The sequence below is a fragment of the Pagrus pagrus genome (genome assembly GCF_965226575.1).
Source record: "Pagrus pagrus genome assembly, chromosome: 1".
NCBI classification, from domain to species: Eukaryota; Metazoa; Chordata; class Actinopteri; order Spariformes; family Sparidae; genus Pagrus; species Pagrus pagrus.
In genome coordinates, this window is record NC_140185.1 from 6,541,689 (window position 1) to 6,568,594 (window position 26,906).

General features: G+C 41.7%; 1 protein-coding gene across 2 annotated transcripts in view; it reads right to left on the reverse strand.

Moving 5' to 3' along the window:
- The window catches only part of adamts17 (ADAM metallopeptidase with thrombospondin type 1 motif, 17), a 113,763-nt gene that overhangs the window by 75,375 nt on the left and 11,482 nt on the right, over positions 1 to 26,906 (reverse strand). For both annotated transcript variants that reach the window (XM_084342278.1, XM_084342277.1), the window contains exons 3-6: positions 22,305 to 22,476; positions 10,439 to 10,611; positions 9,663 to 9,746; positions 7,978 to 8,135 (exon numbers count right to left, since the gene is read on the reverse strand). In XM_084342278.1, coding sequence (XP_084198404.1) covers positions 7,978 to 8,135; positions 9,663 to 9,746; positions 10,439 to 10,611; positions 22,305 to 22,476 — 587 coding nt within the window. The remainder of the gene's footprint in view (positions 1 to 7,977; positions 8,136 to 9,662; positions 9,747 to 10,438; positions 10,612 to 22,304; positions 22,477 to 26,906) is intronic.

Below are 26,906 nucleotides of genomic sequence, written 5' to 3' on the forward strand. Positions count from 1 at the left end.
GCAATAATTTTTAAATGTTACAAAAATATTTGGGTCAAATCTGACCCATTTTGTTGTTTGAGATCAGTGAAAACACCATAAATGACAAAGTCTGATATTTCATGAGCCCTGGTCTGAGGTGACAGTGAGCATGGGTTGCAACTATTCTATTCAACTGTTTATATATAAACAGTAGAAATATGGCACTCACTTGTGATCTACCAAGAATGAGCACTTGTGTGACTTTGATTGGCCAGTGCAGAGTCTTGCATGTAGCACTGCGCAGCAGGAAAACTTGTGCCAGCTTCAACTTTTCACAGTATGATCCGGCGTTGTTTCGCCAAAGCTCGCTACGTTGTCTTCCCCACTGTCTTGAAGGACTGGCTCCATTCAAATGAATGAGGAGGCTCAGTTGGTCTGTACACAGCCTAAGAGGTGACACAACATATCTTACAGCTCCACTCTGCTGAAATGAAAAGTAACTGGGCACGCTTATCAAAACTGTCCATTCAGTTACACTTCTTGCTAAATGATAGTGCTTGTGCATCATTTTCAAGTAAAGGAGGGAGAAAGATAAAAGATTTAGCCATTTCGACCTGGTAGACAAAGATCTGGAGAGGGTGAGTGTGGAGGGAAACTTTGGAGTCATAAATATTTACAGCTGCAGGTTTTTATGACCCTGTGTAGTGCCGAGTGTGCTCGCACTACAGCGACAGCAGTGGAGGAGGAGAGGTTCCCATTGACATGTGGGAGTGCTCATCTAGGTGTGAACAGCTACTCATCTGCCATCTGGAAACTGGACCCCAACAAGAGTTGAGTTCTCACTGTGTGTGAGTTTGATGAAATGTTATGCTACTGTATGTAAATTGTGTCTATGGGTTTACTGGTGTAGGCTTTTGGAAGGACCAGAACCCGGACATGACCTGACCGTGATGGTTGAAAAGAGACGACACTGATATTGAAAGCTCCCAAAAAATTAATGATCTGCAATGTTTTGACCTACAAGACCAAGAAACAAAATGGTCTTTCTCTCTTTCCCAGCACAAATGCGTTGTATTTTTTTTATAACTTCACCTTGTCTCGTAACTTTTGTCAATCCTGTGATGGCCTCAATTGTATAATATTTGAATAAAACAAGCAAGCGCCACATGATGAAGAGTAGTTGATCATGATCAACATGTCAGATTGACAACGACCAATCAAAGCTCACCAACTTCCAGAACTTGTGTCATGTCTATGGTTCAGGAAGGTGATACCAGGTAGATACGGAAGTCGCTGTTCAGCACCATGTTGGAGCCTGTCCTTATGAGAAAAACGTTTTGTAGGAATCTGAACATTTAAGTGCCTAAAAGCGATACGCCTGTCACTGGTACGCTGCAACGTACGTGTTCTTTTGGGAGCTGTGACAATCTACCTATTTCAGTCGTTTAGGTATGATGATGTGTTATCATTTTGATTTCCATCTTCACAGCTCAAGAATATAAAACAGTGTAATTATTATTATCAATATCATTAGGAGTGTACAGAAAGACTTAATATTCCAGAGTCTAAAGGCTGAGGCTTCTTCTCTACCCTGACCAGACTGAAAAATTGTTGGGAAACTGTTTTTCATTAATGATAAAGATATTTGTTTTTTATTTGACACTGAATTATATTTAGTCAAGCCCACACCTCCACAATATGTCTACAGGATTACTGGAGGAATGAAGCGGCCGTTCTGCAGGCCACAGAGCTGTGAGGAGCAATAAGAGCCTGAGGTTTCCATCAGCATCAAGAGGACATGGTGACACAGAGCTGTGTGCCATCTCAGAATGATGCAAAGACTTGAAGCAGGATATAAAGGGATCACTGTTAAGGGATGCAACCTCTCACAAAACTGCAGACAACTCATGTAAAGTTCAAACAGGAGCATCTATGAGAACGTATTAGTAGTGAAAGTACACAGAAAACACATTTCAATTCACAGATACTATTCACATCACATGAGAAAGACATACTGTCTGATTTTAATAAAGTTCTCATGGCCTACAGTTTCTGAGATTCATTCTTAAGTCTTTATTTGCCTATGTCAAGCACTTTGAAATAATCAAGCCTGACCTCCCTTGTTGTCTGGAAACAAGTTTCTAAACAAACGAACAAACAGAGACAACAACTATCAATCATTACACATCAAATGTTGATCAGCTGTTATACATTGCCCACTACAGTACAAATAAATCTGCCTGTCAGTATCAAAATGAAAACACATGTCCCCATTCTTCTGATTAGCTCAAACCAGAGAATCCATGTGAACCAAATAAACAAAATGACATTTAAGGAGGTGAATGCAAGGTCACCACAACAAAACACAATTAATTCCCAGAGTTTTCTCCAAGCTCACTCGTGATGTTCTAAAGTTTAGCTGTGAACTGCAGTTCAAATTCAAATGAGTTTGAAAATAATCGCAGTGAGTCTGGAGGTCATTTGTTATCTACATCTATCTCTAAGGGGGAGGAACTGGCCACTGCTGCATGAAATGCACCTTTAGTGTCAGACATCAAATCTATGACCTTTTTGACAAAACAGAATGTAAAAATCATAGTCACAAGTGAACATTGTTTCTCCTCATGGCTTCCATTAGAATGAGAGGGTGGAGGGGGATGACATCCAGCAAAAGGCCACACGTAGGATTCGAAGCCTGAGCCTGTGTGATAAAGACACAGCCTCTGTGCATGGGCCCCGTCTCCCAGCTGCTTTTTACTACGTTAGGACTAAATATTGTCTGAGTTGATAAAATGCTTTGACAAGAGCCAAGTATGCATTGCTCTGAGAATTTTGGCCGATCCCACCGTGAGACGCTTGATCAACACAGGGCCTGAACAATAGGAAACATCTGAATTCATTCTTGTTAAATTCATTTGCATTTACATTCTATCGTCAGACAACTGAGCCAACCATTGTATCTTGTCAGTGCTGATTTTGCGACGTATACATGCCAAGATGTCTCAACATACAGCTTCTGTCAGTGTCTGAGCAGGTTTACATCATTATTTTCCAAAAGCTCTTTTTTCCATGCCCCCTTATAATGTGATGCCACAGTCTTCAGATGCGACATCTATTACATGTCTGCCCATCCTGGGAGAGGGATCCCTCCTCTGTGGCTCTTCCTGAGGTTTGTTTTTCAATATGTGAAGTGTTTCCTCACCCGAATCGAGGGTCTAAGGTCAGAGGATGTCATTCACTGTACAGATTGTAAAGTCCATTGAGGCAATGTGATTGTGATTTCGGGCTGTATAAATAAAATTGATCTGATCTGATTTGATTTGAAGTTCATTAACAGGATCCTTGCATATGTTCCTGGAGAGTTGAGATGTTGCAGGATGGATTGCAGTCCCATGTTGACCCATGCATCCTAACGTCTCTGCAGTGGGTCTAATTTAACAGCCGTAATCGGTTATGTCCTTGATGTTCGGTCAAATGGTTTTAATTTGTCAGCCACATTTCCAGAGCCTTGTAAATGTGCCAGGCCTTTTGTTGTGGTCAATCTCGAACTGTCGACTTCAAAGGAGGTGGCCCCTGAACTGGGACACGGTATCTGACCATAAAAATCCTCGTCCCCTTCATGAGTCGATGGAGTCTGGTGTCTAATCACTCCTTCCTCAGTCTGTCAGTGAGGCAGAATTCTTCTCCATCCTCATGCTTCAGTCCCAACAAGGCAGCGTCTGGCACAACATGACACATTCCTAATTTAGGATTAGCTATTATTACCTGCTGTAACTGCAGGCAGGGAGAGTGGGGGTAAAATGAATCCTTTTGTTTAACCGGGTACTCATGTCTGCTGTCAGATCCTATCCTGTCTCTGCTTGCTGCGAGGAGAGGGAGGAGGGCATGGATAAAGTGGCCTTTTGTTCTTGAGATGGTTTGTTACAAACCTGATCTGCCCCCCAACACAACCACCACTACTGTCCTAAGGCGTCCTGTGTGAGGACAGGAGCAGTCAGGATCAACATCTGCTGGAGGGGGGGCAGAGGGATGCTGCCAGCAGCGATCAGAGTGAGAGCGAGGTAGCATGCAGGCAAATTAAAGCGTGTCGCAGTGCTCTCAGGTTTCCTGCTGCGCATGGTCGCTCAGCGACCTTGTGTGTGTGTGTGTGTGTGTGTGTGTGTGTGTGTGTGTGTGTGTGTGTGTGTGTGTGTGTGTGTGTGTGTGTGTGTGTGTGTGTAGCTGTATGTGGCTGTCCACTGCAGCTTGTGGAAAACTCATGTGGATGACATGACTGCAGTATGTCTCTAACAGCTTATTAACTGGCTCTTAGGAGGAGATAACAGGATATTTGATAGGGGTCTCTGGATGATTTAATGTCACTCACATAGAATGTATAGATACCAGGCTACACAAGACTGGAGCTGTGCTACATGAACAGGCTTTAAGGACAAAATACCTTAGATTTGGTTTGATGAAAAGTTCACATTTTAAACTACTTTTGATAAATGTAATATATGTAATGTTGTTGAAGCAGCAACACTTCAGATCTGTACAGGTGCACACAACCACATGGGAAATGGCCACAACAACCTGTATATTACTTGTGGACACTTGGGAAATAATTCCCTACACCTTTCACTAGAGCTGCTAGGTCAGTCGACAGAAAATTAATCAGCACAATTTTGATAACAGAGTTTTTATTTAAATGCACACTATGTCATTTCTGCAGCTAGGGGCCTCTCTATGAACACAAAACAAAAGACGTGTGCCGAGTGTTGCGTGAGGAGAGTCGGGCACAGTGGGAGTCAGGTGCAGAGCCAGATCTTCTGGAGGAATAAACATCCAGAGTCACATCAGATTCTGATAAGATCTAGAGCAGTTTACAGACGGGAAGAGAGCTCACAGATTACTTTTTAACTTTTGGGATTAAAAAGTGGATTTATCTTCACTCCTGTTTATTAACTTGACTGTAGCAGTGATCTGCAGCGACCTCCACAATTGGGTGTTTCTGTTCTGTAATGTTGACTGCTGACTGGAGCTAGACACGAAATATATTTTAATTCATGACAAAGAACCTGAGTCTCTGGTGAGTGCTGAGTTTAGGGAATTCAAGCACAGACTAAAACCCCCTCAGTGAGTGCTGTTGCTCAGTAGTTGACACAGTAGCTAATACACAGTGAGGTAACCTGGCAGTTTGGGCAGAATACACACGAATAAGGAGAATAAACACCTGATCCAGCACTCAAAGTTGCTTCACTGGTGGTAAACGCACCATTAGATGACCAAAAAATGTCAGTTGCAGCCCTATTTACCACCTTTGCAACCCTGGAAGATTTCAGCTTCTTAATGTACATCTTAAAGCTGCACCAGTCATTATTAACGTGGCAGCAGGGATGGCAATGTCTGTCAGTCCACCACTTCTGTCCAAGCTGAAGTATCTCTTTTAAACTGTAAGATGGGTAACTTTATACAGACATTCATGGTGCCCAGAGGATGAATCCTACTGGCTTTAGTGATCATCGGACCTTTCTGTGGTTCACTTTCAGGTTTTTTTGGTTAAATGCCTCAACAGCTATTGAACAGATAGCCTTGATGTCGATATTTTCTTCTCCCTGTCCGATCAATCTCAAAATATCGCCCCTTCCCCCCTTCCTTCTCTCTGACGGTCCTACGCCTCACCTATTCTACATTATCTTGACTCCTGGACTCATCAAATATAATTGCTGATCACAGTAATAGTAATCGTTTATTGTCTATATTTTCCCATCATGTCTACGTTTATGTCTTGTTGTCATTGTCTTCATGTTGTTAAACGTTTTTTACACCTTTTTGTCATTGTTTATAATAATAATAATAATAATAATAATAACAACAATAAAACAACGTTTCTTGAGTTTCATGCTAGTCGGTTAGTTTATCAATCCATTCGTCCATCCATCCTTCCATCCCACTTATCTTGTTTAGAGTCGTCAAGGGCTGGAGCCTATCCCAGTGTATGTTGTGTGAGAACTGGGGTCAAACCCTCACATGCATTTTTTATAAGAGCAGTTTACAATTAGTATAATTTCTTCTATCATCTGTTTTCTGATTTGACTTTCTTCCAACTCATCCATCCCTGTTTCACAATATTTCGTTCCTTTCTCCCTCCTGTTCCTTCCCTGGTTCTCCCCTCTGCTGTGCATTTTCCACATGCAGCTGCAGCCCTCTATGAGTGTTTATCCTCAACTCATTCCAAACAGGCGTCAGATCCACTTATTGTTGCTCCCACATCCAGCTGATCAGGCGCTGGAGTCTAGGAAAGCAGCCAAGCTCAGCCTGCCGTTCACCAGCCATTAGACAAGGAGGGCAGAGTTGAGTCACACAAACAGTCCGACTGAGAAACAATGTCCACGGGTTTATGGTACCCAGCTGGAGATTGGTATTTAATCACTGTTCTGAATGACTGCTAATTGCATGTTATAAAGATCTTATTTTAACCAGGGAACCCCTAGTTTGTAGGTTAATTATCTGCAGAGCCACTGCTTGGTTGGTGCTTATTTGGCTTGTACTGAACTGCTTGGTGTATGGGTGCAAATATATATAACATTGGAGAAATGTATAACATTTCATGTACAATTCATGCACACCAAAATCCCTTGAAAATCATACACTGCAAAAAAAAATGTTTTTAAAAAGCACAAAAGATTAAGTGCATAAACAAACACACATGGCAGTGCGATGCTGCTCCAGAGCAGTTCATTTAATTAGCCCTGTATGAATATCATTGTGGTAACAGGTTACAGTTGGTTAATGTCAGTTAACTGATTTCTCAAATGTCATATATAGGACAAACTTGGTTTCTGCTATCAGGTTAGGATATTAGACAGCTGATTTCCTGGAATCTGGGTCTCTTACAAGGCGTTTTACAAGTGTGCATGTGCATGACAAAGACTTCAGAAAGGGAAAGTAAAGCTAAGTGAAGTAAAGTAAAGCTGAGCAGATGGATGAAGAATAGGTAAATTATATGAAACAAAGCCTTGTTTAAAAAATAAATAAATAACATGAGTAATGTATCTGAAACTAACACAAGGTAGAGTTTAGAAGCCGAGAAGAGTCTAGAACAAGTCTGTTTTTTGCACAGAACATTTCACTAATAGTAAAATTCACACATTTGCACTGTGACGTCTCACTGTAGCATCAGTCTGCTGCGCAGATACACAAAGAAAGAGTAAAAAAGGTATGGGTTTGCTGCTGCATGTAGTCTACTACAGTGCATGTAAACATGTCCTCTGATTACTCACATTACATGGTTTCTCTGAGTGACCTCACTTTTTATTCGAAGTTAATGCTACCATTTGACCATGTGGAAAAATATTACATTTGATAATCTGAACAAAACAAGCAAGTCATGTTGGACATTAGATCATGACACTAAGCCATCTGTGAAGTAATGTGCAGAGACATTTTCGGATAGGACACCATAGATGAAAACATCATGGATAAAAGTAAGGCTGTTTGGTGACTTCATAAAATGCAGCTGTGACTTTCCCTACTGTAAGATTGCCTTACCCAGTGTTGTCTATACCAAAGCAAAGGAACAGCCACATTTTCTCTGCAGTGAACACTCTCCTCCACCTGGGTTGCAAAATATAAATGTATTTATTCAATGCCTGTTACTGGCATGAATAAAAGTACCCGGTTGCGGTTAGGCCCACGAGACGCAGCTGAGACGCAACCCTGCACAGAGCCTGTGCAGACAGCTGCACAGATTAAAATGAGAGTGTATCTGTTGTGTGAGACGTGCAAAGGAAAAACATCTGATACACTTGAGGTCTGTACACAGGGTTACTGTAAAGCCTTTTAACGTGATGTAGCTTGTCAGCAGCAGAGGAACCACTCATAAACAAATCAACGTCAATGCCACAATGTAGTTCAGGATCATGTTAAATGGGCAGTGTTTAAAATGAACTGTCAAAAGCAAGTGAGCTGAGACCACATTCAATACATTTATCATTCATTACCATTCATTCATCTGAGGACATTTTTCCTACATACCTGGTGACCAGCACAGCTGTGTCCACTGGTGGGATGTCATCCCTTCCACCAGGAATGTGGTTGGTGCCGAGGTACCGAGGCCCCCCAAACTCTTGATACTGCCACTGACAGAAGCTCTCCAGAGACCTTTCTCCCTGATGGCCAACCTTTAGCTTTGCCTGAAGAATAGACACAGCGCAGATTAACTTTATCTTCTACTGATTCTTTGTCACAGAGTTTAGCTTTAACCCTCTCATTATGTTGTAATACATCCATGGTGTCATGGGTCAAACTGACCTAACATCAGCCTGCTAACATGCTCACAATAACAATGCTGACATATTGTTTACTAATTACAAATGGTGTTTTGCATGTACACCGTCTTAGTTTGATGTGTTAAAACATTTGCTAATTAGCACTAAATACAAAGTACAGCTGAGGCGGGTGGGAAAGTCACTTTTAGTTTTGGGGGTATTTTTTCATAAAGTACGGGACAAGATAAAATGATGACTGGATGATGGCTCTAAATAGAAAGGTAAGAAATCACTGAACTAATTAAAATGTGTCCTAAGGTTGTCAGGACATGACAGAAATGTCATTAGGATTCATTATATGGGGACCATGACTGTCTGAACCAAATATCATGGCAATCCGTCAAATAGTTGTTATGCCAGTCGGGACCAAAGTGGTGGACTGACAGAGCTACATTGTCATCTTTAAGACCCTGTTGCTAGCATGGCCAAAAATGTTTGGTGTACACGCTGAATGGGAGAAGTAAGAGCCCATTAAAGTTATTTTTCACTTTTGATTAACACTGTGAGATGGGGCATTTGGCCCTGGCAGAACAAATGCCATACATCTTAAAGTCCAGTACATGATAGTAAAGTTCAGTAGTAACAAAACATAGCCAATTGTAGAAATACGAAGACTACATATCATAATTAATGGATACCAGTAATTACAGTACAATTGTAACATCACCACATTGGTAACAATCAGGATCTGCTCTGATCTGGAGCTGTTTACCAACGGGAGGCGGGTTCCAAGATTACTTCTTAACTTTTGGAATTAAAAGTGGATTTACTGTATCTTCACTCTTGTTTTATCAACATGACTGCAGCAATCCACATAAATGTAACATCTTAAATCCTTAAATCTCAGTCACATGAAAATGTCTTCCTTGTGAGACAAAGTCTTTCATAACAACTCTTTGTGATCACAAGCTGCCATGTTATAATAATGCCATAATTCCACATGCAGCCAGGGAGTCGAACCAGTGACCTTACAATTAATGGACAACCTGCTGTACCTCCTGAGCTACAGCCGCCTCAGGTGTCCTCACAGGCCAACCAGAACCAGTCAACAGAATAAAACCAATCAAAACAGGAAGGACACAATTTTATCTTGTGGTGAACTGGTGGAACACAAAATATTCATGCAAAGTAGATTAGCATATATAGCTTTCTGTACATCAGACAAAACTCTGCTGAAGAATAAACTTGATTTTCTTAGTTTTCACTTGCAGACTGCTTACAATCTTTAACTTGGAGTCTACATGAGCACTTTAAAGGGAATCTCTTTCATGTGGGGCATGGCCTTCCTCACACACAGGGTGGGGTCAACATCTGCTGACAGTCAGGTTCTCAGGTTTTTAGGGTCACCAGAGAGTTCAAAAGGGGACAAAGAGGGTAAAAAGTCAGGCTTACTGGCCGGCTGTGAAGCAACACCAGCTTGGTGACTCGAATGTTGATCCTGATTCCCAGACTCTGGTGGTGGAACATGTTGTAGACCTGCAGGAGACAGTGCAACACTACTATCAATTGCATCAACAGGGGAGACAAGATAAAGGAAAGATAAACGAGCAGAGAGGAAACAGTGTGTATGTTCCTGTTTTGCAGTGTGATGATATCCTTTAGAAACGATACACAAGCCTCAGACACAATATTATTGTTGTTCAGTGAGCAGCTCCTCAGCCACAACCACCTGAGCCAAGTATGCTTGGATGGATGTCTTCCAAAAGACAAAGTTACTGAACAAAGACAGAATAAATTATATTGCTGCCCTGCAAAGCTACTCCAAACATGCTCCACTAGAGTCATATTGGAAGCATCATTGATAATTTAAGTTGAAATGCCAATTATTGTCTATTTCCAGCTTCTCTAATGTGAGAATGTGCTGCTTTAATCTGTTTTACTTTATTACAACCTGAATTTAAGTTTACCACACAAAGACCTTTGGCTAAACGTGCTTGTGAGCCCAAATGTTTGTACCTTCTCCAAAACCGACCTGTGGAAAACCTACCAGAACAAGACAAGCATAAAAAAGACCTGACAATCTGACCTGCTCAACCATTTTTGTTAAATATTTGAATTAAAGAGGACCAAAGAGCGCATGTTAAACACTTAAAACAACATTTATATTAGCTTTTATAAACTTTTTGGGGGGAAGCCTGGAGACTCAGACTGCATTTCACTCTTCTTACCATGTTCATGACGGTCAGTAGAAACCTCTGTGCTGCCTCTGCGCCGTGGTACTGCACCATATCAGAGTCTGCCACCACCACCGTCTCCACAGTGTAGGCTTCATGCAGCCGAATGGCGTTTCTCTTCCCACGACCATCCTCGGCCACTTTAGAAATCTTCTCCTTCTTCTTCCCTACCACAAACAGGCAGACACACAGAAAGACCGAGGTTAGAAACACTACACCAGAGGAAACAGTAACACTGTGACTGAGTGGCTTGTTATTATCATTTAATGGGTCATGAAAATATTATACTGAAGCTTTTTGCAAACACTGATAGACTGTTGTTTTTATACAGCAGAATATTGTATGATTATTGCTCTAAGACATTCATAGACAGAGAGCATAGTAGTGACAAGGCTGAAAGAGACCAAGAGATGCATAATTTAACAGAACTGGGTCAAATACTGAAGCAATATGTGCGGGAAATAAATGACATACTATAAAAAAACAACTGTGTGCCACATCTTTGCAGCTGGCCTAATCTGCTGTTGACAAGGCATATCATTTATCTAGAGTAGGCTAGCCAATGTGTACAGAAACACAGCAGGATAAACTGACACAATGATTTTTAAACAAGGACAGAAACAAGTTGATGTATTACATTTGATGCAGAATTCATAAGAAGAGGTCGCACAGATAATTAGGAATTTGTCATAGACAGCATTTCACAAAGTTTATAGAGTTTCCACCAACTCAGCAACTCTAAAAGTTTCACAATTTTCAAGAGAGTCTGGGGACATGTTTACTGCCAATTATGGCTGGTCTTGTAATATATCATGTGCTAAATAATAAAAGAAAGAAATAGTATTTTATAGAGAGTAATGCAATATTTAGCTCTTTCATAGTCTCGTACTGAATGAGCCCAAACACATCATTAGCATTAGCGTGTACCTTTTTGTTCTCACTTAATGGGCAATCACTGTCACCCATTCTTACATGTCTACCAGCCCCCACAATCTAGTTTGTCAAACTGAGTGAAAGGGCCTTCATAACACTAAGAACTAATTCTGTCTTTAGTTATCTGCTACTTACTGTAGAGCTGCCACATGATTAACTGATTAGATATAGTGTATTTAATAAAGCGACCACTCAATGTATATGACTTAATAGCCAAAACAAGTCAGTCACATGTCTAGATAAAGTCTTACTAGTGCCCCTGGTTCACTTTACAATGAAATATACTGACAACCAATATTTCTGTACTAAAGCCAAAACAAAACATGTCCTCTGTGTGCTCTGACACAGTATGTGAACCACAGCACACCCTAAATTAAACTATTACAACTCAGGACAAGAGAATAAAAGGTTTTAAACCTACATTTTGACAGTGTAAGACAATATTAGACGAACCAGGAGTTATAGAGCTGTGTCTGATAGCAAACCTCTGCAGGCAGATTACTCTAGATAAGTCCTGAAGGCTTGGAACAGTCCTTGAACATGGGTCCGTCTGTTTCCAGCTCTCCTGGCTTGCTCAAATGTAGTTTTATGTCAAATACACTAGCTTGCTGGGGGATCTTGCCTCTTTTTCTCCACTTACACATTCCAAAATGCTACTACTCTGTACTGACTGGGAGCTAAGACTCAAAGGAGGGTCGACCATTTCTTAATGCTCTATCTGGACAGGAGCCCTGCAGGGCCTGGTTCTGGGTTTTCTTAGTGCTGCAGACTCCCACAGACCCCAAATGTTTTGCATTTCGACAAATACCACAGATTGCTTAATGATCAAAATTGCCATGACAGAGGACAACAATCAGGCAAGTGTATTGTATAGATTTAGGAATATATAACAATGCTACTACTATGTGGGCCAGTGAATGGAACCCTGGTATTTCTGAGTACTAACCAACTTGTGTCAGTCAGGCTCTGAAAATCATCTTTAAACTGTAATCTGAAGTTACCCAACAACAGCACAAGCAACTCCAGCTTGTGCTGTTGGACTGTCCACCCGGGTGAGTAAAAGTATGCTTCAATAAAGCAACTGTTGGGACTGTCTGACAGTGTCCCAGTGTCCCTGTCTGGCGTTGCCACCTCAGTAGACTGTACCGAATAAAAACAATGTATAACACTTAATGTCAGACGATCTCTTCATCCCCATCCAGCAATACCTAGCGACCAAGACATCAGCACACTATCAGTGATAGTTTTTTGCTTGTTATAAAGAAGTGGTAGGGGTAAGAGGGTATAAGGATTGGGCCTTACTTTTCACTTCACTATGTGGGACACACTACACCCTGCTCCGAAATGCACAAACCAGGTTCAATTTAATCTTCGGTATCAAAGTTATCCAATTTGAACAAGGTGATACTGAGAAAACAACAGAGTGCAACACATCATTACATCACACCCCTCTCTATGACAGTAGCTTTTCCCCATAAAATGTAGTCAGTCACAGAAGTAAAACACTTCTACCTTTCAATTTGGTTGGAAAACACAATTTACAACCTAGTGGCATCGATAAAACATTATTTTGGTGTCAGTAGTGGACCTTGGGTATCATGTTAGGAATGGGAATGAGCCTAAATCCATAAGAATGTCAGTGCCATTACTAAGAGATTGTTAGTAACGGAGTCAGTCAAGTCTGGTGCATCAATCTACTCCTTCATCCTCCTCCTCATCATCAGTATTACTGTTGACATTAAGTCAACTTGTTAAGACTGTTAGGAACATTTAACATTCCACCATGTATTTAGCTGGGGGCTCCAGTGTCAATCTGGGACTGCTTACTTGAAGTACTCAGCAGCCATCAATTCAAAGATTCTTGCTCTGAATGAGCTCTGTTTTGTTTGGCTAATCGAGTGTCTGTAGCTTTTTTCCTGGAGTGCACAAATGTGACTGATAGATCTTTTGTTCTCAGGAAAGCTCTGCTGGGCCTGTGACAATGCATCGTATTATGGATTCACCCAAGACACTGACTTCAAACCAAGAGAGCCCCACTCATTGGAAGCCAGTCGGCCAGAATAATCTATGCATTGTTGCATATGTACTATATAAAAGTCTCTAGGTTTGTGTTGCTTATTGAGTCTGTCCATTCTGAAAGATTGGAAGCTGCAGTGGTGTGCAGTTTGATGCTTTGATATTTGGTCAAGTCAAACAACTTTTGGCATGAGTTATCGCATCCAACTGGCAAGGTATTCAAGAATTGCATAATAAAATGGCACACACCACTGCCACCAAATTTAAGTCTCTAAGCAAAATTAGCCTTGAGACAAGAGCAAACATTAAAATGGTACCAAAACAATTTTGGGGGGGTGACTGAACATGGAGTCCTAAACACGTGGTAGATTCATTTCATTTAATTTCAGCCACAACTGTCTTAAACTAATGACGTGCTTGTCCCTGCAGTACTATCGAAGAATCACTGCTAACAAAGTGGCTCCGCTAATTCAGTTACAAACATGTTTCATCTCCTATAACTACTTCCCATTATTTGGTACTTTAAAAGCTTTTATCATGAAGCAGCATTACAGGAAACATTGTGTTTTCAGCAGCAGTAACTGAACATGCCTCCTGAAACAGCTGAAAGTGAACACGATGAAACAGTAAAACACAGCAGATGTTTGAAAGAACAAACAGGAAGAGAGAAACTGAAGAAATTCATTTGGAGGCTACTGACTTTTAGAAATATCTTTCTCTCAGGTTTCCTGCACAGACATGAGTTGAGAATCTATTTGCAACACAGTTGTTTGAGGGGCGGACTGGTGCTTGTTACAGGTTGGCCGCAGACACCGCAGCCCGCTTGGAGGCAGGACGTGTCCGGCTTGGCTCTACTCTGGACCAGGTCCATCGCCGGCACGGCAGAGCTCAACTCGGTGCAGTAAAACCGGTGATGGAAAAGCAAATGAGCGTGGCTCGGTTTGACTCAGTGCGGCCAAAAGCGTAGTTTGATAAACGCCAGTAGGACTTGGGCTGGCTATGCGAGAATGAATGCAACGATTTTCCTCCTTCTAATTAAACTAAAGTCCAGTATGTTCATGATTCATGTCCTGAAGACATAAGGAAGAACCAGATGATGCTTAACACAAACTTCATAATGAAGTACCACAACAACAGAAATCATGCCTGGAAGTAACAATTTATAGAAGAAACAGCTGAGAGCTAGTGGGTCCATAAAAGTTACTACACATCCCACCCAGGCAGAAAAATGAGACACTCAGGCAGAGATCAGAGAGCTGCTCTATGATCTGGAGGGGAAGAGCTTGTAATAAGAAAGGACAGAGGATGTGTTTGAGTCACACAGAAACAAATAACACAGTGCTTTGAACTGTGGGACCAACACCAGCACCACCAGGGAAATATGACTCTGCCTTTTAGTACATCATGGGAGGACATTGCCTCACAGAGTTAGTGGACTGTGGTTATTACTGAAGAAAGCTACAGAGAAAACTACTGCTAATATAAGAAAAACAATATTTTTGGGAAAAGATATGCATTTGATTATTTGTATATATTAAGTCCTTCCTGTTACGTCACCTTCATTACTTTGATAACAACCATGATGTCTACCTCCATTGTTTTAATAAAAACAACATTATTCAGGAGATGTCTGAAGAAACAGTCACGTTTCACTGCCTCAATCACAGTATTAAAGTTTAAAAAACCCTGTTTTAGAAATACCAACTACGTATGGACTAGGCCACAGGTTGTCTTTTTTGATTGGTTGCACATGTCAAGAGGGCGGGTCTTACCTCACATGAGCAAGCCAAAGGGCAGACGACATGGTGGCGAGAACAGAGGAAGAAGAAAGGAGAATGGCCTGCTGCACACAGCTCTTTGTTGGGAGCGTGATGGACATGGAATGATAACCCTAACACTAAAGCTGTTTGGTTTAACTTCTGTCTGAATCTTTTTGAAAACCTAAATGAACTGAAACCAAAAACTGAAAAATTAGAATTGGTGCAACTGTCTCCTGTGTGTTTTGGCAGAGGAAATTATGAGGGGAAACCTTTTTGATCCGTCCCACTTAATATAAGAGTGTTTCCTCTGGAATAGAGTTCAGGTGCTCCTGACTTGAAGCGAGATGCCTGGGCTTCACTGTTGCTTTAACTTCCTTTGACTGGGTGACAGTCTCAGATTCTATTCATGAAGGAAGAATTTCATTACTGGAGGTAGGACAGAACAGGCTGCTGCAGTCAGAATTATAATTAAAAAGTGTCCTAGTTCAGTGGTCAGGAGCAGCAAGTCAAGGACTGAATGGATTATTTTTCCACAACTGATACTTTTGTGAGGGAGAAACCTGAACCCAGCAATGACCACACGTCATGCTGCAAACACACTCATGAAGAGCAACTTGAAAGGTTTTAACGTAGCTAAAATCTTGAACTTTCTTGGAGCATCAAAAAATGTTGAATGGATAAGCTACAAAGAGAGTCTGCAAATTGACTGAGATGATTGAGAGTGTGTTCCAGTGTTTTTCAGATTCTTTTGCAGTGTGGATCAGACCACAGGGATCAACTCCTGGGTCTCAACCTATTCCAGCTGAGAGATGCTGGACTCAATAAGGTCTTGGATAGGACATTTAAATCCACATTCCCTCACCATGCAGACCCGTCACTTGTTTTCTACAGTCTGCTCGCCATTACTCAAGTGTACTATTTTGACGGTTGCAACCCTGCCTTTGTCTCTGGCCACACCACAACCCCATTCTGTCACCTTTTCTTTCACCACTCATCACTTCCCATTCACTAATCATCCCAAAATGCCCAACCAGCCCAACCTATCCTCCACCTTCTCTTCCCACACACCCACCAACACGTGTGTAACTCCATCCATGCCTCAGGATTCTGTGTGGTTACACTGATATATTGGTTTGTTACTGTATGAGGACAGATATTTACCTTTTAATAAACAATCAAACTGTACAGATCGTGTGTGTCTATTCTCTATGTATACAGAAGCTCATTCTTAAATTCTACACGTGTACTTAAATCTGTTGTATGGTGCAATTTAAATTCATGGATCCTTGTAATTTGCCGTGCAGCTACACTTTTATTCGAAACAGGACATTATTTTATGTTCTAATGTTGATCTCACAGTGTCCAAAGACCGTGCTAATATGGCCCAAGACATACAGTACATACAGCAGTGCTGTATGTGTCTATAATCAGGGTGAACAGGCAAGGTAGCCATGGTAACAACTATGTGACACAAACGCAGTGTTTCACTTTAGGGCCCAGACTCACCAAACCGACATCAGAGAACGTGTGGCCACCAAAAGCCAAAAGGCTGCACTTGAACACACCACAAAGATTACAGCCGACTTCCAACTGCATGAGAGAAGATAATGCTCATGCATCATTTGGTGGTAGTCTGCATTCGTCGTGCAAAGGGGGAAACTGGAAGACTCAGGATTGCAGATAAACCACTATTATTATAGCAGTGTTTTGTGACACCACTAACAGAACCACTTCTAATCAAGAACACGTCTGATAAATAAGTTGCAGGTGAAGAGGCAGAGGTGAACAATAAGGAGAAAACACACTAGATGGCTAAAATCACGGATACTACGGCTTTTCGTTTAGCTGAACAGCCAAGAGAGTGATTTATCTCACCGACGGGCTCTGCCGCTGACTCTACATGCTCAGTCGGCCAAAAAGCTGCCAACGAGGGCTGACTAGTGACAACAGTGTGGAACACACCGCAACAGCTAGGGCCACGGATGCTCACAGACAACCCCGACACTGGCCGAGAGGCCTGTTTTGGACTTGTAAAGGTTCGGACCGAAAAATGTGTTCCAACAGTACACGAGCACGGACCCCTGTCCACCCAAGACCTACCAAGACCTATTCTCTCTCACTCCACATCAGTTACAAGCATGTATGCAACTTAAAAAAAACATACAAAGTGATGGCATTTTTGAGCAGCATAACTTATCCTGATAATTATGACATATGACAAGCCTAGCAAAGACATGTAGTGAAAAGAATATATTTACGAATAACCACAGTGTAAGTTCAACAAGTACAGCACACAAACTGCTCAGTCACTCTTCATCCTCCTCCAGGCTCTTATGCAATATGACACAGTTACCTCCATCCAAGCAGACTGAAATACTGCCTTACAAAGAATGCATGAGGGAGAGAGAGAAAGAGAGAGAGAGAGAGAGAGAGAGAGAGAGAGAGAGAGAGAGAGTCATGTTGTGAATTCCTCTGGAAGTGGAACAGATTCTTAATGGATATAAAGTCTGCCTCAGTTTGCATCTCTCTCCAGAGACCATGTGGTTTTAGGGAGGAAATGGAAGCTTTGGTGAGGAGAGGAGAGGAGAGGAGAGGAGAGGAGAGAGGAGAGGAGGAGAGAGGAGAGGGGAGAGGAGAGGAGAGGAGAGGAGAGGAGAGGAGAGGAGAGGAGAGGAGGCTTGGACAACAAGAACAGAGCAGAGAGGACTGACTGAGTTGAGCCAGGCATGAATGCAAAGGAAAGAATTTATAATCTGGCACTTCACTACATCCATCGATCTGACTTCAGGACATCAGGAGCATACATACATACATGCATGCATACAAACATACATACATTTAGTAAATCATCAAACCACCTCTGTGTATCCAGAGCTGGTGACCCCAACCTCCCATTAAACACTCTGCTGCCACTACTCTCAAAGTCGGGTCTGGGGGCCACCCAAGCACGCAGACGGGAATGTTAGATATCCTTGAAGGGCTTCCAAGAAGTTCCCTGGCAGAATAAGGAATAGTTTAACTTCACTATGATTTCATTCACCAGAAATTATGTCAATTAGAGGCTGCAGAAAGTTCCACAAGTCATTCAACATCAGCAGACAAAACTGGAACTTGGAACTGTGTGTAAGGAAAACATTTGAAAAAGCCTGCTCGGCCTTTGTGTGATGGCTGAAAACAAACGGACAGAAGAGCTGCAGCTCAGCAGACACAGCGCTGCAGGTTTTTCTTCTTTCCTTCTAAAGAGAAGGTTTCACGTATTGTGTATGCCCCAGTTATGAACATATGGAAAGAATTTATTTATACAGGTTGTCAAAAGTGCTGGTGGTCTTTAGTTCGGGTGGAGTTATGTAACTTTGGGGGTGCAGCTCCTCAAGGTCTCACTGCTCTAGTTAATGACTGTGCGCTGGGGAAATGTGGAGAACGTCTGAGAGAGGTTTTAATTGTCTGCAAGCTAACAGGATAATAACAACAGACAGATCAGGCCCAGCACATCTGTCTCTGCAGCTGGACAACTTGTCTGCTTGTGTCCCTCTGCTTAGTGGAGGAGTCTGACAGTGATTCATCATTTCTCGATTATCCAGAGTGGGTTCACAAAAGCTCCCCTGCAGAATGGCCTGCTTCTCACTCAGCTACTCTCGGTATCCTCACACCATTCTAGCTGGTGTGCCAATGTCCACCAGACACATCAGCAGAGGCTCTCATGTTGTCTTTGCAGAGTTAGACGGTAAAACTACCTTTCCTTTTTTGCTAGGCTGTCTGTTCTCCACCAAAGTCTGAAGCAGGAGGGGGGGCGTTTCTTCATGCTTATATACACTAAGCAGGGAAAACAGATGCTAAATAAAGATCAGATAGTTGCTGCATACACTCATTAAAACTAGTAAAGTGCAGGCACAAAGTACTTGTTACACATTGATCAGACCCAGTCAAACTAACACAAACAAAAACACAAATGATAAAGCGATTGATCTCACGCGAGTAATGTGAGGCAAAATCGGCTTCTCTTTATGTGTGAATGTGTTATCCTAGCTAGCTTGGTAGCTTCAAACAAGGAGGGCTTGCTTAGCTATAGGCTCCCCCAGCTCCACCTCCTTGCCTGTTTTGTATTAGCTGGAAGTTAGGCAGAGTCAGGCACCAAGATGGCGATGGCTGGTACCACCCACTTTGAGTTTCATTAGGCTCTTCAGAAACCTGTGGGCGATGTCACGGTGGCTCTGTCCAATATTATTGCAGTTAATGGTGCATCATGAACGCCTGCGGAATTGGAAGTGGGTATATTTGAGCCCTTTTCATTGACGGCATTTTGACTAGGGCTAAAATAACACGTTAAGAAAAATAACACCGATTAATCGTGCTTTATCACGCCCTTTGACGTGCAGCTTTGTAAACATGATGGATGATGGATGGCAGGCTGCCCCATAACAAGGAGCTCGGTGGAAAACGCTGGCTTGCCGAAACCAAGTTGTTCAAGCTGGGCTTGTGTGGAGCTGCAGGCATCGCTGCAGACACTCTGCCTGTCCGCTCTCTGTGGCCCAGAGACACAGTTGTGACTCGAGGCAGTTGGTGTGTTTGAAGGGGAAAGTCAGCTGGCCATCCACTCACCATCGCCAGCAATATAGACACACCCACTCACATGTAGAAATGCTCACTACGATGTAGGCCACTTGCATAGGTGCAACTATAAATCAGCCGTTATTATAACACCAGAAGTCAAGCTAGATGGATGACATGAAAGTTGCAGATTCTACTGTATTCAATTTTATTTTAGCGTCAGCTTAATTTTTTATAAGTTTAAGCACAAAAATTATAAAACATTGTCAGGAAAGATCAGAAAAATACCAAAACACACTATAAAGGGGCTTCAAAAACACCCAGATGGAACTGTTTAGTGCAGTTTATGCGGCGAGGAATTTTGATACCATCGGAGAACTTCAAGCTTGAAAATATCCCCTCCTTTTAAAGTTTAGAATGGCCATTAGTTCATTGATTCAAAATCATTTTGCATTAAAATACTTTTACATGCTTAAGACAAATATTGGTATGTGTGATTAATTTCGATCAATTAATCACAAAGCTTGTAATTTATTCAATTATTTTTTATAACCGCTTGACAGCCATAATTTTGACATATCATATATAACATATATATTAGAGATATATTAGAGCACAGGCATAAACATTAAAATGAAAGATAATTGAATTCTGACTATACAGATTTTTTTCTTAGGAATGTGATCACACTTGCAAAAAACTTCACAAAAAACATTTACACCTGTCTGTGGTCCATTTACACCTATATTAATATGTTTTTCCTGATCTGGATATGCAGATACAGAATAATTGTAGCTCTGCCTCAGAGAAAGTCTCTAAAACTAAATCACATATCTAGTGAGAAGTAAGAAAAGCAAGAAGACCTGCAGCAAACTTGTATAACGTGGTTCTTTGGCTTCACTCATTGATTCCGCCTCCAGAACAGCTCTCTGCTCAGAGAAATGTTTGCATAACTATAAATCTAATCTGCAACTATTTAAACTTTTCCATGACTTCCCAAGCTGGCTTTTGACCGGATCCTGTGTTCAGGTGTGTTCCACACTACAAAACTGCCACATTCAAAAAACAGGAGACTGACTGTGCTCTGCTTAAAAAAAAAAAAAAAAAAATCCTTTCACTACAAACATCTATAATCTTGGCAAAGAAATGCCAAGGGTTATGAAAATATGTACATTATTAACGTAAACGAGTAGAGATTGCTTGCTCTGGGTTTGACAGCGTTAACAGCGAGGGGCTCAGCAGGTTCCAACAAGAACTTTGCAGAGAGGAGATACACATTAAATAAGGAAACATCTGCATTCCACACAGCCTCCCCTACAACACACTGGAACTGAATGAACATCAAAGCATATCAGATAGCAGTAAATGTTGCTCTGAAACCTGTGATTTATTGGCACGGCTTCCCTAGGATGTTCAGCTGGCCCATTTCAGCCAGGAGGGTGGAGAGGCGGGCGGTGGTTCATTCACACAGCTCACTGCAAACACACCACTGCAGAGGCATTTGGAAGATGTTTCAGGGTTTTTGAGGTGAGTGTAAGGAACATTTGGCAGATTCTGAAAAATCACACCAATCCCATCCCCTGTAATTTGATCAATATGTGTGAAGCAATTTCTCTGCCAAAAAGATTTCAGCATGATAATCCGAAAAGTACTATTTTGTAAACACTCTGGAACCATTCTCAGGCGTGTAATAAGTAAGAACAATCTGTTCATTCTAAAGTCATGGTTTGGGAAAGTTGCTGACATGCCAAACAAGAGCATTTTTGTCAAACAACCTGTAAGACAATCAGACAGGTTAGTAACAAACCAACAGTCAATTCTAATGTTACCAAACCAATTTCTTCAGAGGTCAGACGAAACTTGAGCGCACCTGAACAAGATAACTGTGCACACATCTACAGGAAGTACATCAGGTCAAAGTTGAAGCAGGAAGTAGGGCTGTAAACTGTGATGGATGTCTGAGTTATAATTCTATCATTCACTTTTGTCTTCTCTTCAAAATAACTTTGTCTAACCTGCTGATTCGTTTCCAACCTCTCTGCTCATCTGACTGCTTGTGTTTCTTGACCCGTCAGACTTCTTTTTGGTGATGTCAGAATCTTCCCAGACCTCAGCTATTGACCTGGATCTCATTTTCATAGTTTTGGCCATCATTCCTTCCAAGTTGGAATAAACCACTACTATCCTGTTACTGTTGATGGTGAGCAGTCTGAATGAGGAAACCTGCTATGACGTGGGTCTACCAATTACCATATCTGGTTGGATCTGTCTTGGGTCACACATCATTCTTTGCTCTGTGGTTACTAACGCAGACTTGCCAATTCTGAGCTAGTCTAATAACTCACAAGATGTTTGAAGTATTGAAACTCAACTGCATGAAAATGCTGCAGATTTTAAAAACAACAAAAAAACCTACACTGAGTTGGGAGTTAATACGTAGGATTGGCAACTGCTGTATGTTAACAACACTACCTGAGGTGCATGTTTGAGTAGAAAAGGCTAAATGCATGGAATGGAAGTGATGAAGTCTATAGATGAACCTGCAGGATTGTGGACTCATTTCAGCCTCCACAAAGGGTGATTGGCATCTCTTCTTCACTCACCTTGTACAGTCCCACAGTAGTTTGGCTCTTCAGCATCTGGAGCCGAGGTGGTCTCGGCAGAGCGCCGCTGTCGCAGCAGTCGGTGTTTTAGTCCAGAGAAGGACAGTGATGGGTCGTTTTCATCCACTGGCTGAATGAACAGGCTGTCCTCCCCAATCTGGATAAGCCCAGTCTGTGCACAGAACAGAGACATGAAACTGTGAGGATTCTCATGACGACACTTGTTTTAGAGGAAAGAAAAGTACAAAGTTAATTGCAAGGTATACAGTGATGGAGAGTGTTTCAATATAATGTCACCAGCTTTTACAGCTTTTGCTCTGCCGTATCTTGCAATTTCTTTCTTATGATCACCAATGGTTTAAACACTATAGCTACTCTGTCCACAGCCAGTTCATGAAAGCTTATCATCCCCATTCCACAATACCATAGTTTACAAGTACTTCATTTGAAGCGCCCTTTTTGGCACTTTATATACAGCAACCTCATGGACCATTTTGCGCTGTACAGACATTTGGCATTTGTTTGTTTTCTGAGAACTCCTTGGAACTGTTACATAACATTTTGTTGTTATTTTTATCAGCTATGACAGAGGCACCATTTACTGTATGTTATGTGACGCATTTGCAAAACACAGTTGAAATGATTGTACAAGTGGGATTCTGTAGCAGTTTCACATAGGTCTTATCCTAAAAAAGTCTTCTTCCCCACTACCTTCAGAGATTTCACTGACAGAAACGTGTTACAGTACTACTCACACTGTTTGACTGAAAAACAATGTCTGCAAAACGATGTGCACACACACTGTCAACAAAGAGCTAGCGCAAATGCTCGGGACTCATGGCTTTCTGTCTGGCACACACATGAAAATCACTTCACAGCACTTTAACCAGCCACCCCTGCTGTTATCTGGGACAAAAGACAGTTCCTATAGAAACATCCAGACATTCTATGTTGAAGAAAATCACCAAGACCTGAGGTTATGAAAATATCAACGGCAGCAGTGATGGGCCAACACTCATTCAAAAAAAATCATTTGAGAAAGTAAATTTAGGGGTTTGGACTGGCAGAGAAGACTGAGACTGAATGTGGATGACTGCAATGCTCTGCTAACTCACAATACTTCAATTGCACCTACAGTACGTTACTGACAATGTAAAGACAGAGTAACACACAGGAGGATACAGTGATGTCAGGGGATCTTCAACCACCACATAATTTGCTATACCATAATAATAGCAGTAAAACAAAAAAATGATATAATATGTGAATTGTCATGTTTGGGAATAGTAGTATGGTGTTGTTGGGACCCTCACCGCATGGTTCTAACAATAGAGTGGCCTGCATTGACCAAAGCCTAAAGGCGGCCTCCTTGCACAAACAAAGTCTGGTAAACAAAGAAAGTGCAGCGACCCTAGTGTCGAGTAGGTGGCACCAATTGTCACAGTACGCCCAGGTTTGAAAACTCCCTTCTCCCACTGTCTAAGAGCGCACCTAACAATCAGTTCCATGCAACAGCAAGGTGCGCAGAGAACCTTAAACAGCTGCACGCCCGTTTCACAGCAGTCCCATCGTAACGTGTTGCTGAGAGCATCAGCTTTTGTCTTTGCAGCTGTTACTCAAAGTGAGCACCTAAATGTTTGGATTTTACCATTGCCTAAGCCGCAGTCTTTATCCTCGTGGTCCGAGCCAAAACTGCCCCATGTTTACCAAAGACCGAACCCGGAGGAGAGCTGTGCAACCCAGCCTCTCTCATCTCTGCAGAAGGAGGTTTCCCCTCAGAAAACTTGTCTGCAGAGATTTCTCTTATGCTGCATACTACTACAACAAGCTCCACCAATCAGTGTACAGCCTGAAAGGGAAAACCCCAGACCAAAATGTCACATTTTTTCCCAAGCCTTACTGCTGTGAGTACATAGCGACAATTGATCCCAAATTTAAATAAGACTATAGCCATTTAAGCTATTTTACATAATCACTGTCTGATAGCTCTTTTTGGCAAATCCCTGCAGTGTACAGGAAGTTGTGTCTTTTTAACCATACAGGTTGAAGGGCCAATAGTGAGCAACAGTATTCACAGATGTAAACAAAGAAAAACAAACATCCTGGCACTTAAACCTCATAAACAGAGGGTGTATAATTTGTGTAACTGGTCTATTTCACTGTCTACAGATGATCATTCCGCCAGCTGTTGTAAACTGAAGCATTAGAGGAAAGTAAAGAAAACGTGCTGGAGGGTGGCACTCAGAGTACCTTCTGCTGAGTCAGCACTATCACAGTGCGAACTCATACTCCACACCTGGTGTGTCTCAGAGCTAAGAATCTAAGCTCCACTAGCTGCCCCTGTATGTCACTCTCCTTGCTACCCACTTGTCCAGCAAAGTTAAAACATCACAGTAACACCCATCCAGGACCGAACGGGAGCACAACAAACACCGATTCTGTATTTGTTAATAATGGATACAACTAGCAGTTATTACTTGTTTACTTGTGTCTCCATTAAAAAAACTGTGTCATTTATGAATCTAATCTCAAACAGTAACTTTTCATCATGACAAACTTTCCTAATGCAGGAACTGGGATATGGAGATGTTCTATGACAGGGAGTCTACCGTGCAAAACACCTTCACCATGTCCCACAGTGCACAATGAACAAACCATACAGTCAGACAATGAAGTCAGGGTACGGTAGCTGGGGAGTGAATGTGATAAAATCACTGCTTTTCAGGGGCGTTGATGTGCATCAACCCTGGGTGGGCTTTTATGTGTGTGTTGTCCTCTTAGACATGTATAAATTGGTAAAGACAATCTCTGTTGCTGGTAGTCAGCCTCTTTTCATGAGGTCACAGCATTCTTGTGAGAGGAGTATGGAGAAATTATTATATTAGTTCCAGTGCTCGAACTTGAAAAAAAGAAGTGCCGGCACTCCCCTTATTCACATGCTGTAGTGTGTGTGTGTGTGTGTGTGTGTGTGTGTGTGTGTGTGTGTGTGTGTGTGTGTTTTAACCCAAACTACAATGTTATATCATAAAACTGTACTTTGTAACATTTTTGGAAGGCATCAAAAAATTATGTCATCCTGTCGAATGAGGCGCCAGAAACAGTCCACACACACCATCCGTGTCTGACAGAGGTGATTCATTAGTAAGTTAGATAAGAACACATTGCATGTAACTAAGAGATATTTGAAGTTGCCAGGAGATGCAACAGCTTCCCCTGCCCCTGTGTCAAGCTAACACTCCCAACCACTAGTCTATGTTCTGAATCCAAAAAGACTGAATTTATATTAATCTTCCATCAAACTCCCAGTAAGAAAGCGAACATGCTTATTCCAGAAAATGTCTCAAATGTCCAGCAGTTGAGAAGGTGACACAAATGCAAATGTCTCTGAGACATGGGAGCAGCTACAACCCATGTGTAATCTTATCTACATGAAGAACGTTAAACCAAATGTAGGAAACACTGATACTTGCAGTCACTTGACTACAATAAAACTTTAACAAGCTGCCTGGACTTGAATGCGAAAAAATGATGCATGGAAACACACCAATTATGAAATAAACTACTTTGTTGTGTGCCAGTACAGTGGTAACATGAGAAAATAACTGCCACATCAGAGCTGTAGAAGGTTGGTTAGCCTTAGGGGTGTATTGGAACACTGAAGTAATGGTTCGGTTCATGTATATCGGTTTAGGTACGAGTGTTCAGTACAGTAAGTTCAATACAGCAGGGAAAAGACTAATGCATAAGAATATGTTTGTTTTTTTAGACTGGGTGATGCCACCAAATGTGCATTAATATGTTCAATGTGTTAACATGGTGAAGAAACACTGACACTGCATGTCTAATCCACAATGTTTGCCATCTCTTCATTACTCTTCTGTGTGTCTGTCTTGTACCACAATGAACTTGTTGTGCTAACCTCTGCACAAGTTGCTAATGGAATGCAGAAGCTAAACGTTTCCAGTCTGAAAGGTGTGGAAGAAGGAGGTCCCTGAGGCTAATCAACCAACAAGCACTACTGATGGAGTATTCCAAAAGTGTTTCCTGAAATTAAGGTACTCTCTTATGCAAGAGCATAATGAAGAAAAACAACCATGTAGGCTGACAGTGAAAGCAGCTAAATACAACCCACATTTACGTTTCTTGTTAGGCAGCAACCCCTAGTGGCCATTGTAATTATTACAGCAGCAAAGGAGGCGTCTGGTGAAATAGTATAAAGAGCAACAAAGTCTGAATAGGGTGGAGGACGAGGTAGGTTAAACAAGGACAGGACTTTCACACAGGAGACCGCTGTTCATGTCAAGGGTGAAACCAAAACTTAGCTACAAAAGTAACATAGTTATTTTAGGCCAAACCGCAATGTTTTACAAAACCTAACCAAGTTGTTTAAGTGCCTAAACTTCACAGAACTGCAGCATATGACAGAGGTCTTGATAGCCTGCCAACCTATTCAGTTATTTTGGTATGAGGATGTGTTGCTCATGATAAAGTAAAGTCAAGTGTGAACAGTCGAAATACCACTCAGCACTCTTTCCAGCTCACATTTGTGAGGTCTCTGCATAGCAACAACAGAAGCAATTAACAGAGAAGAGAAACAGCACA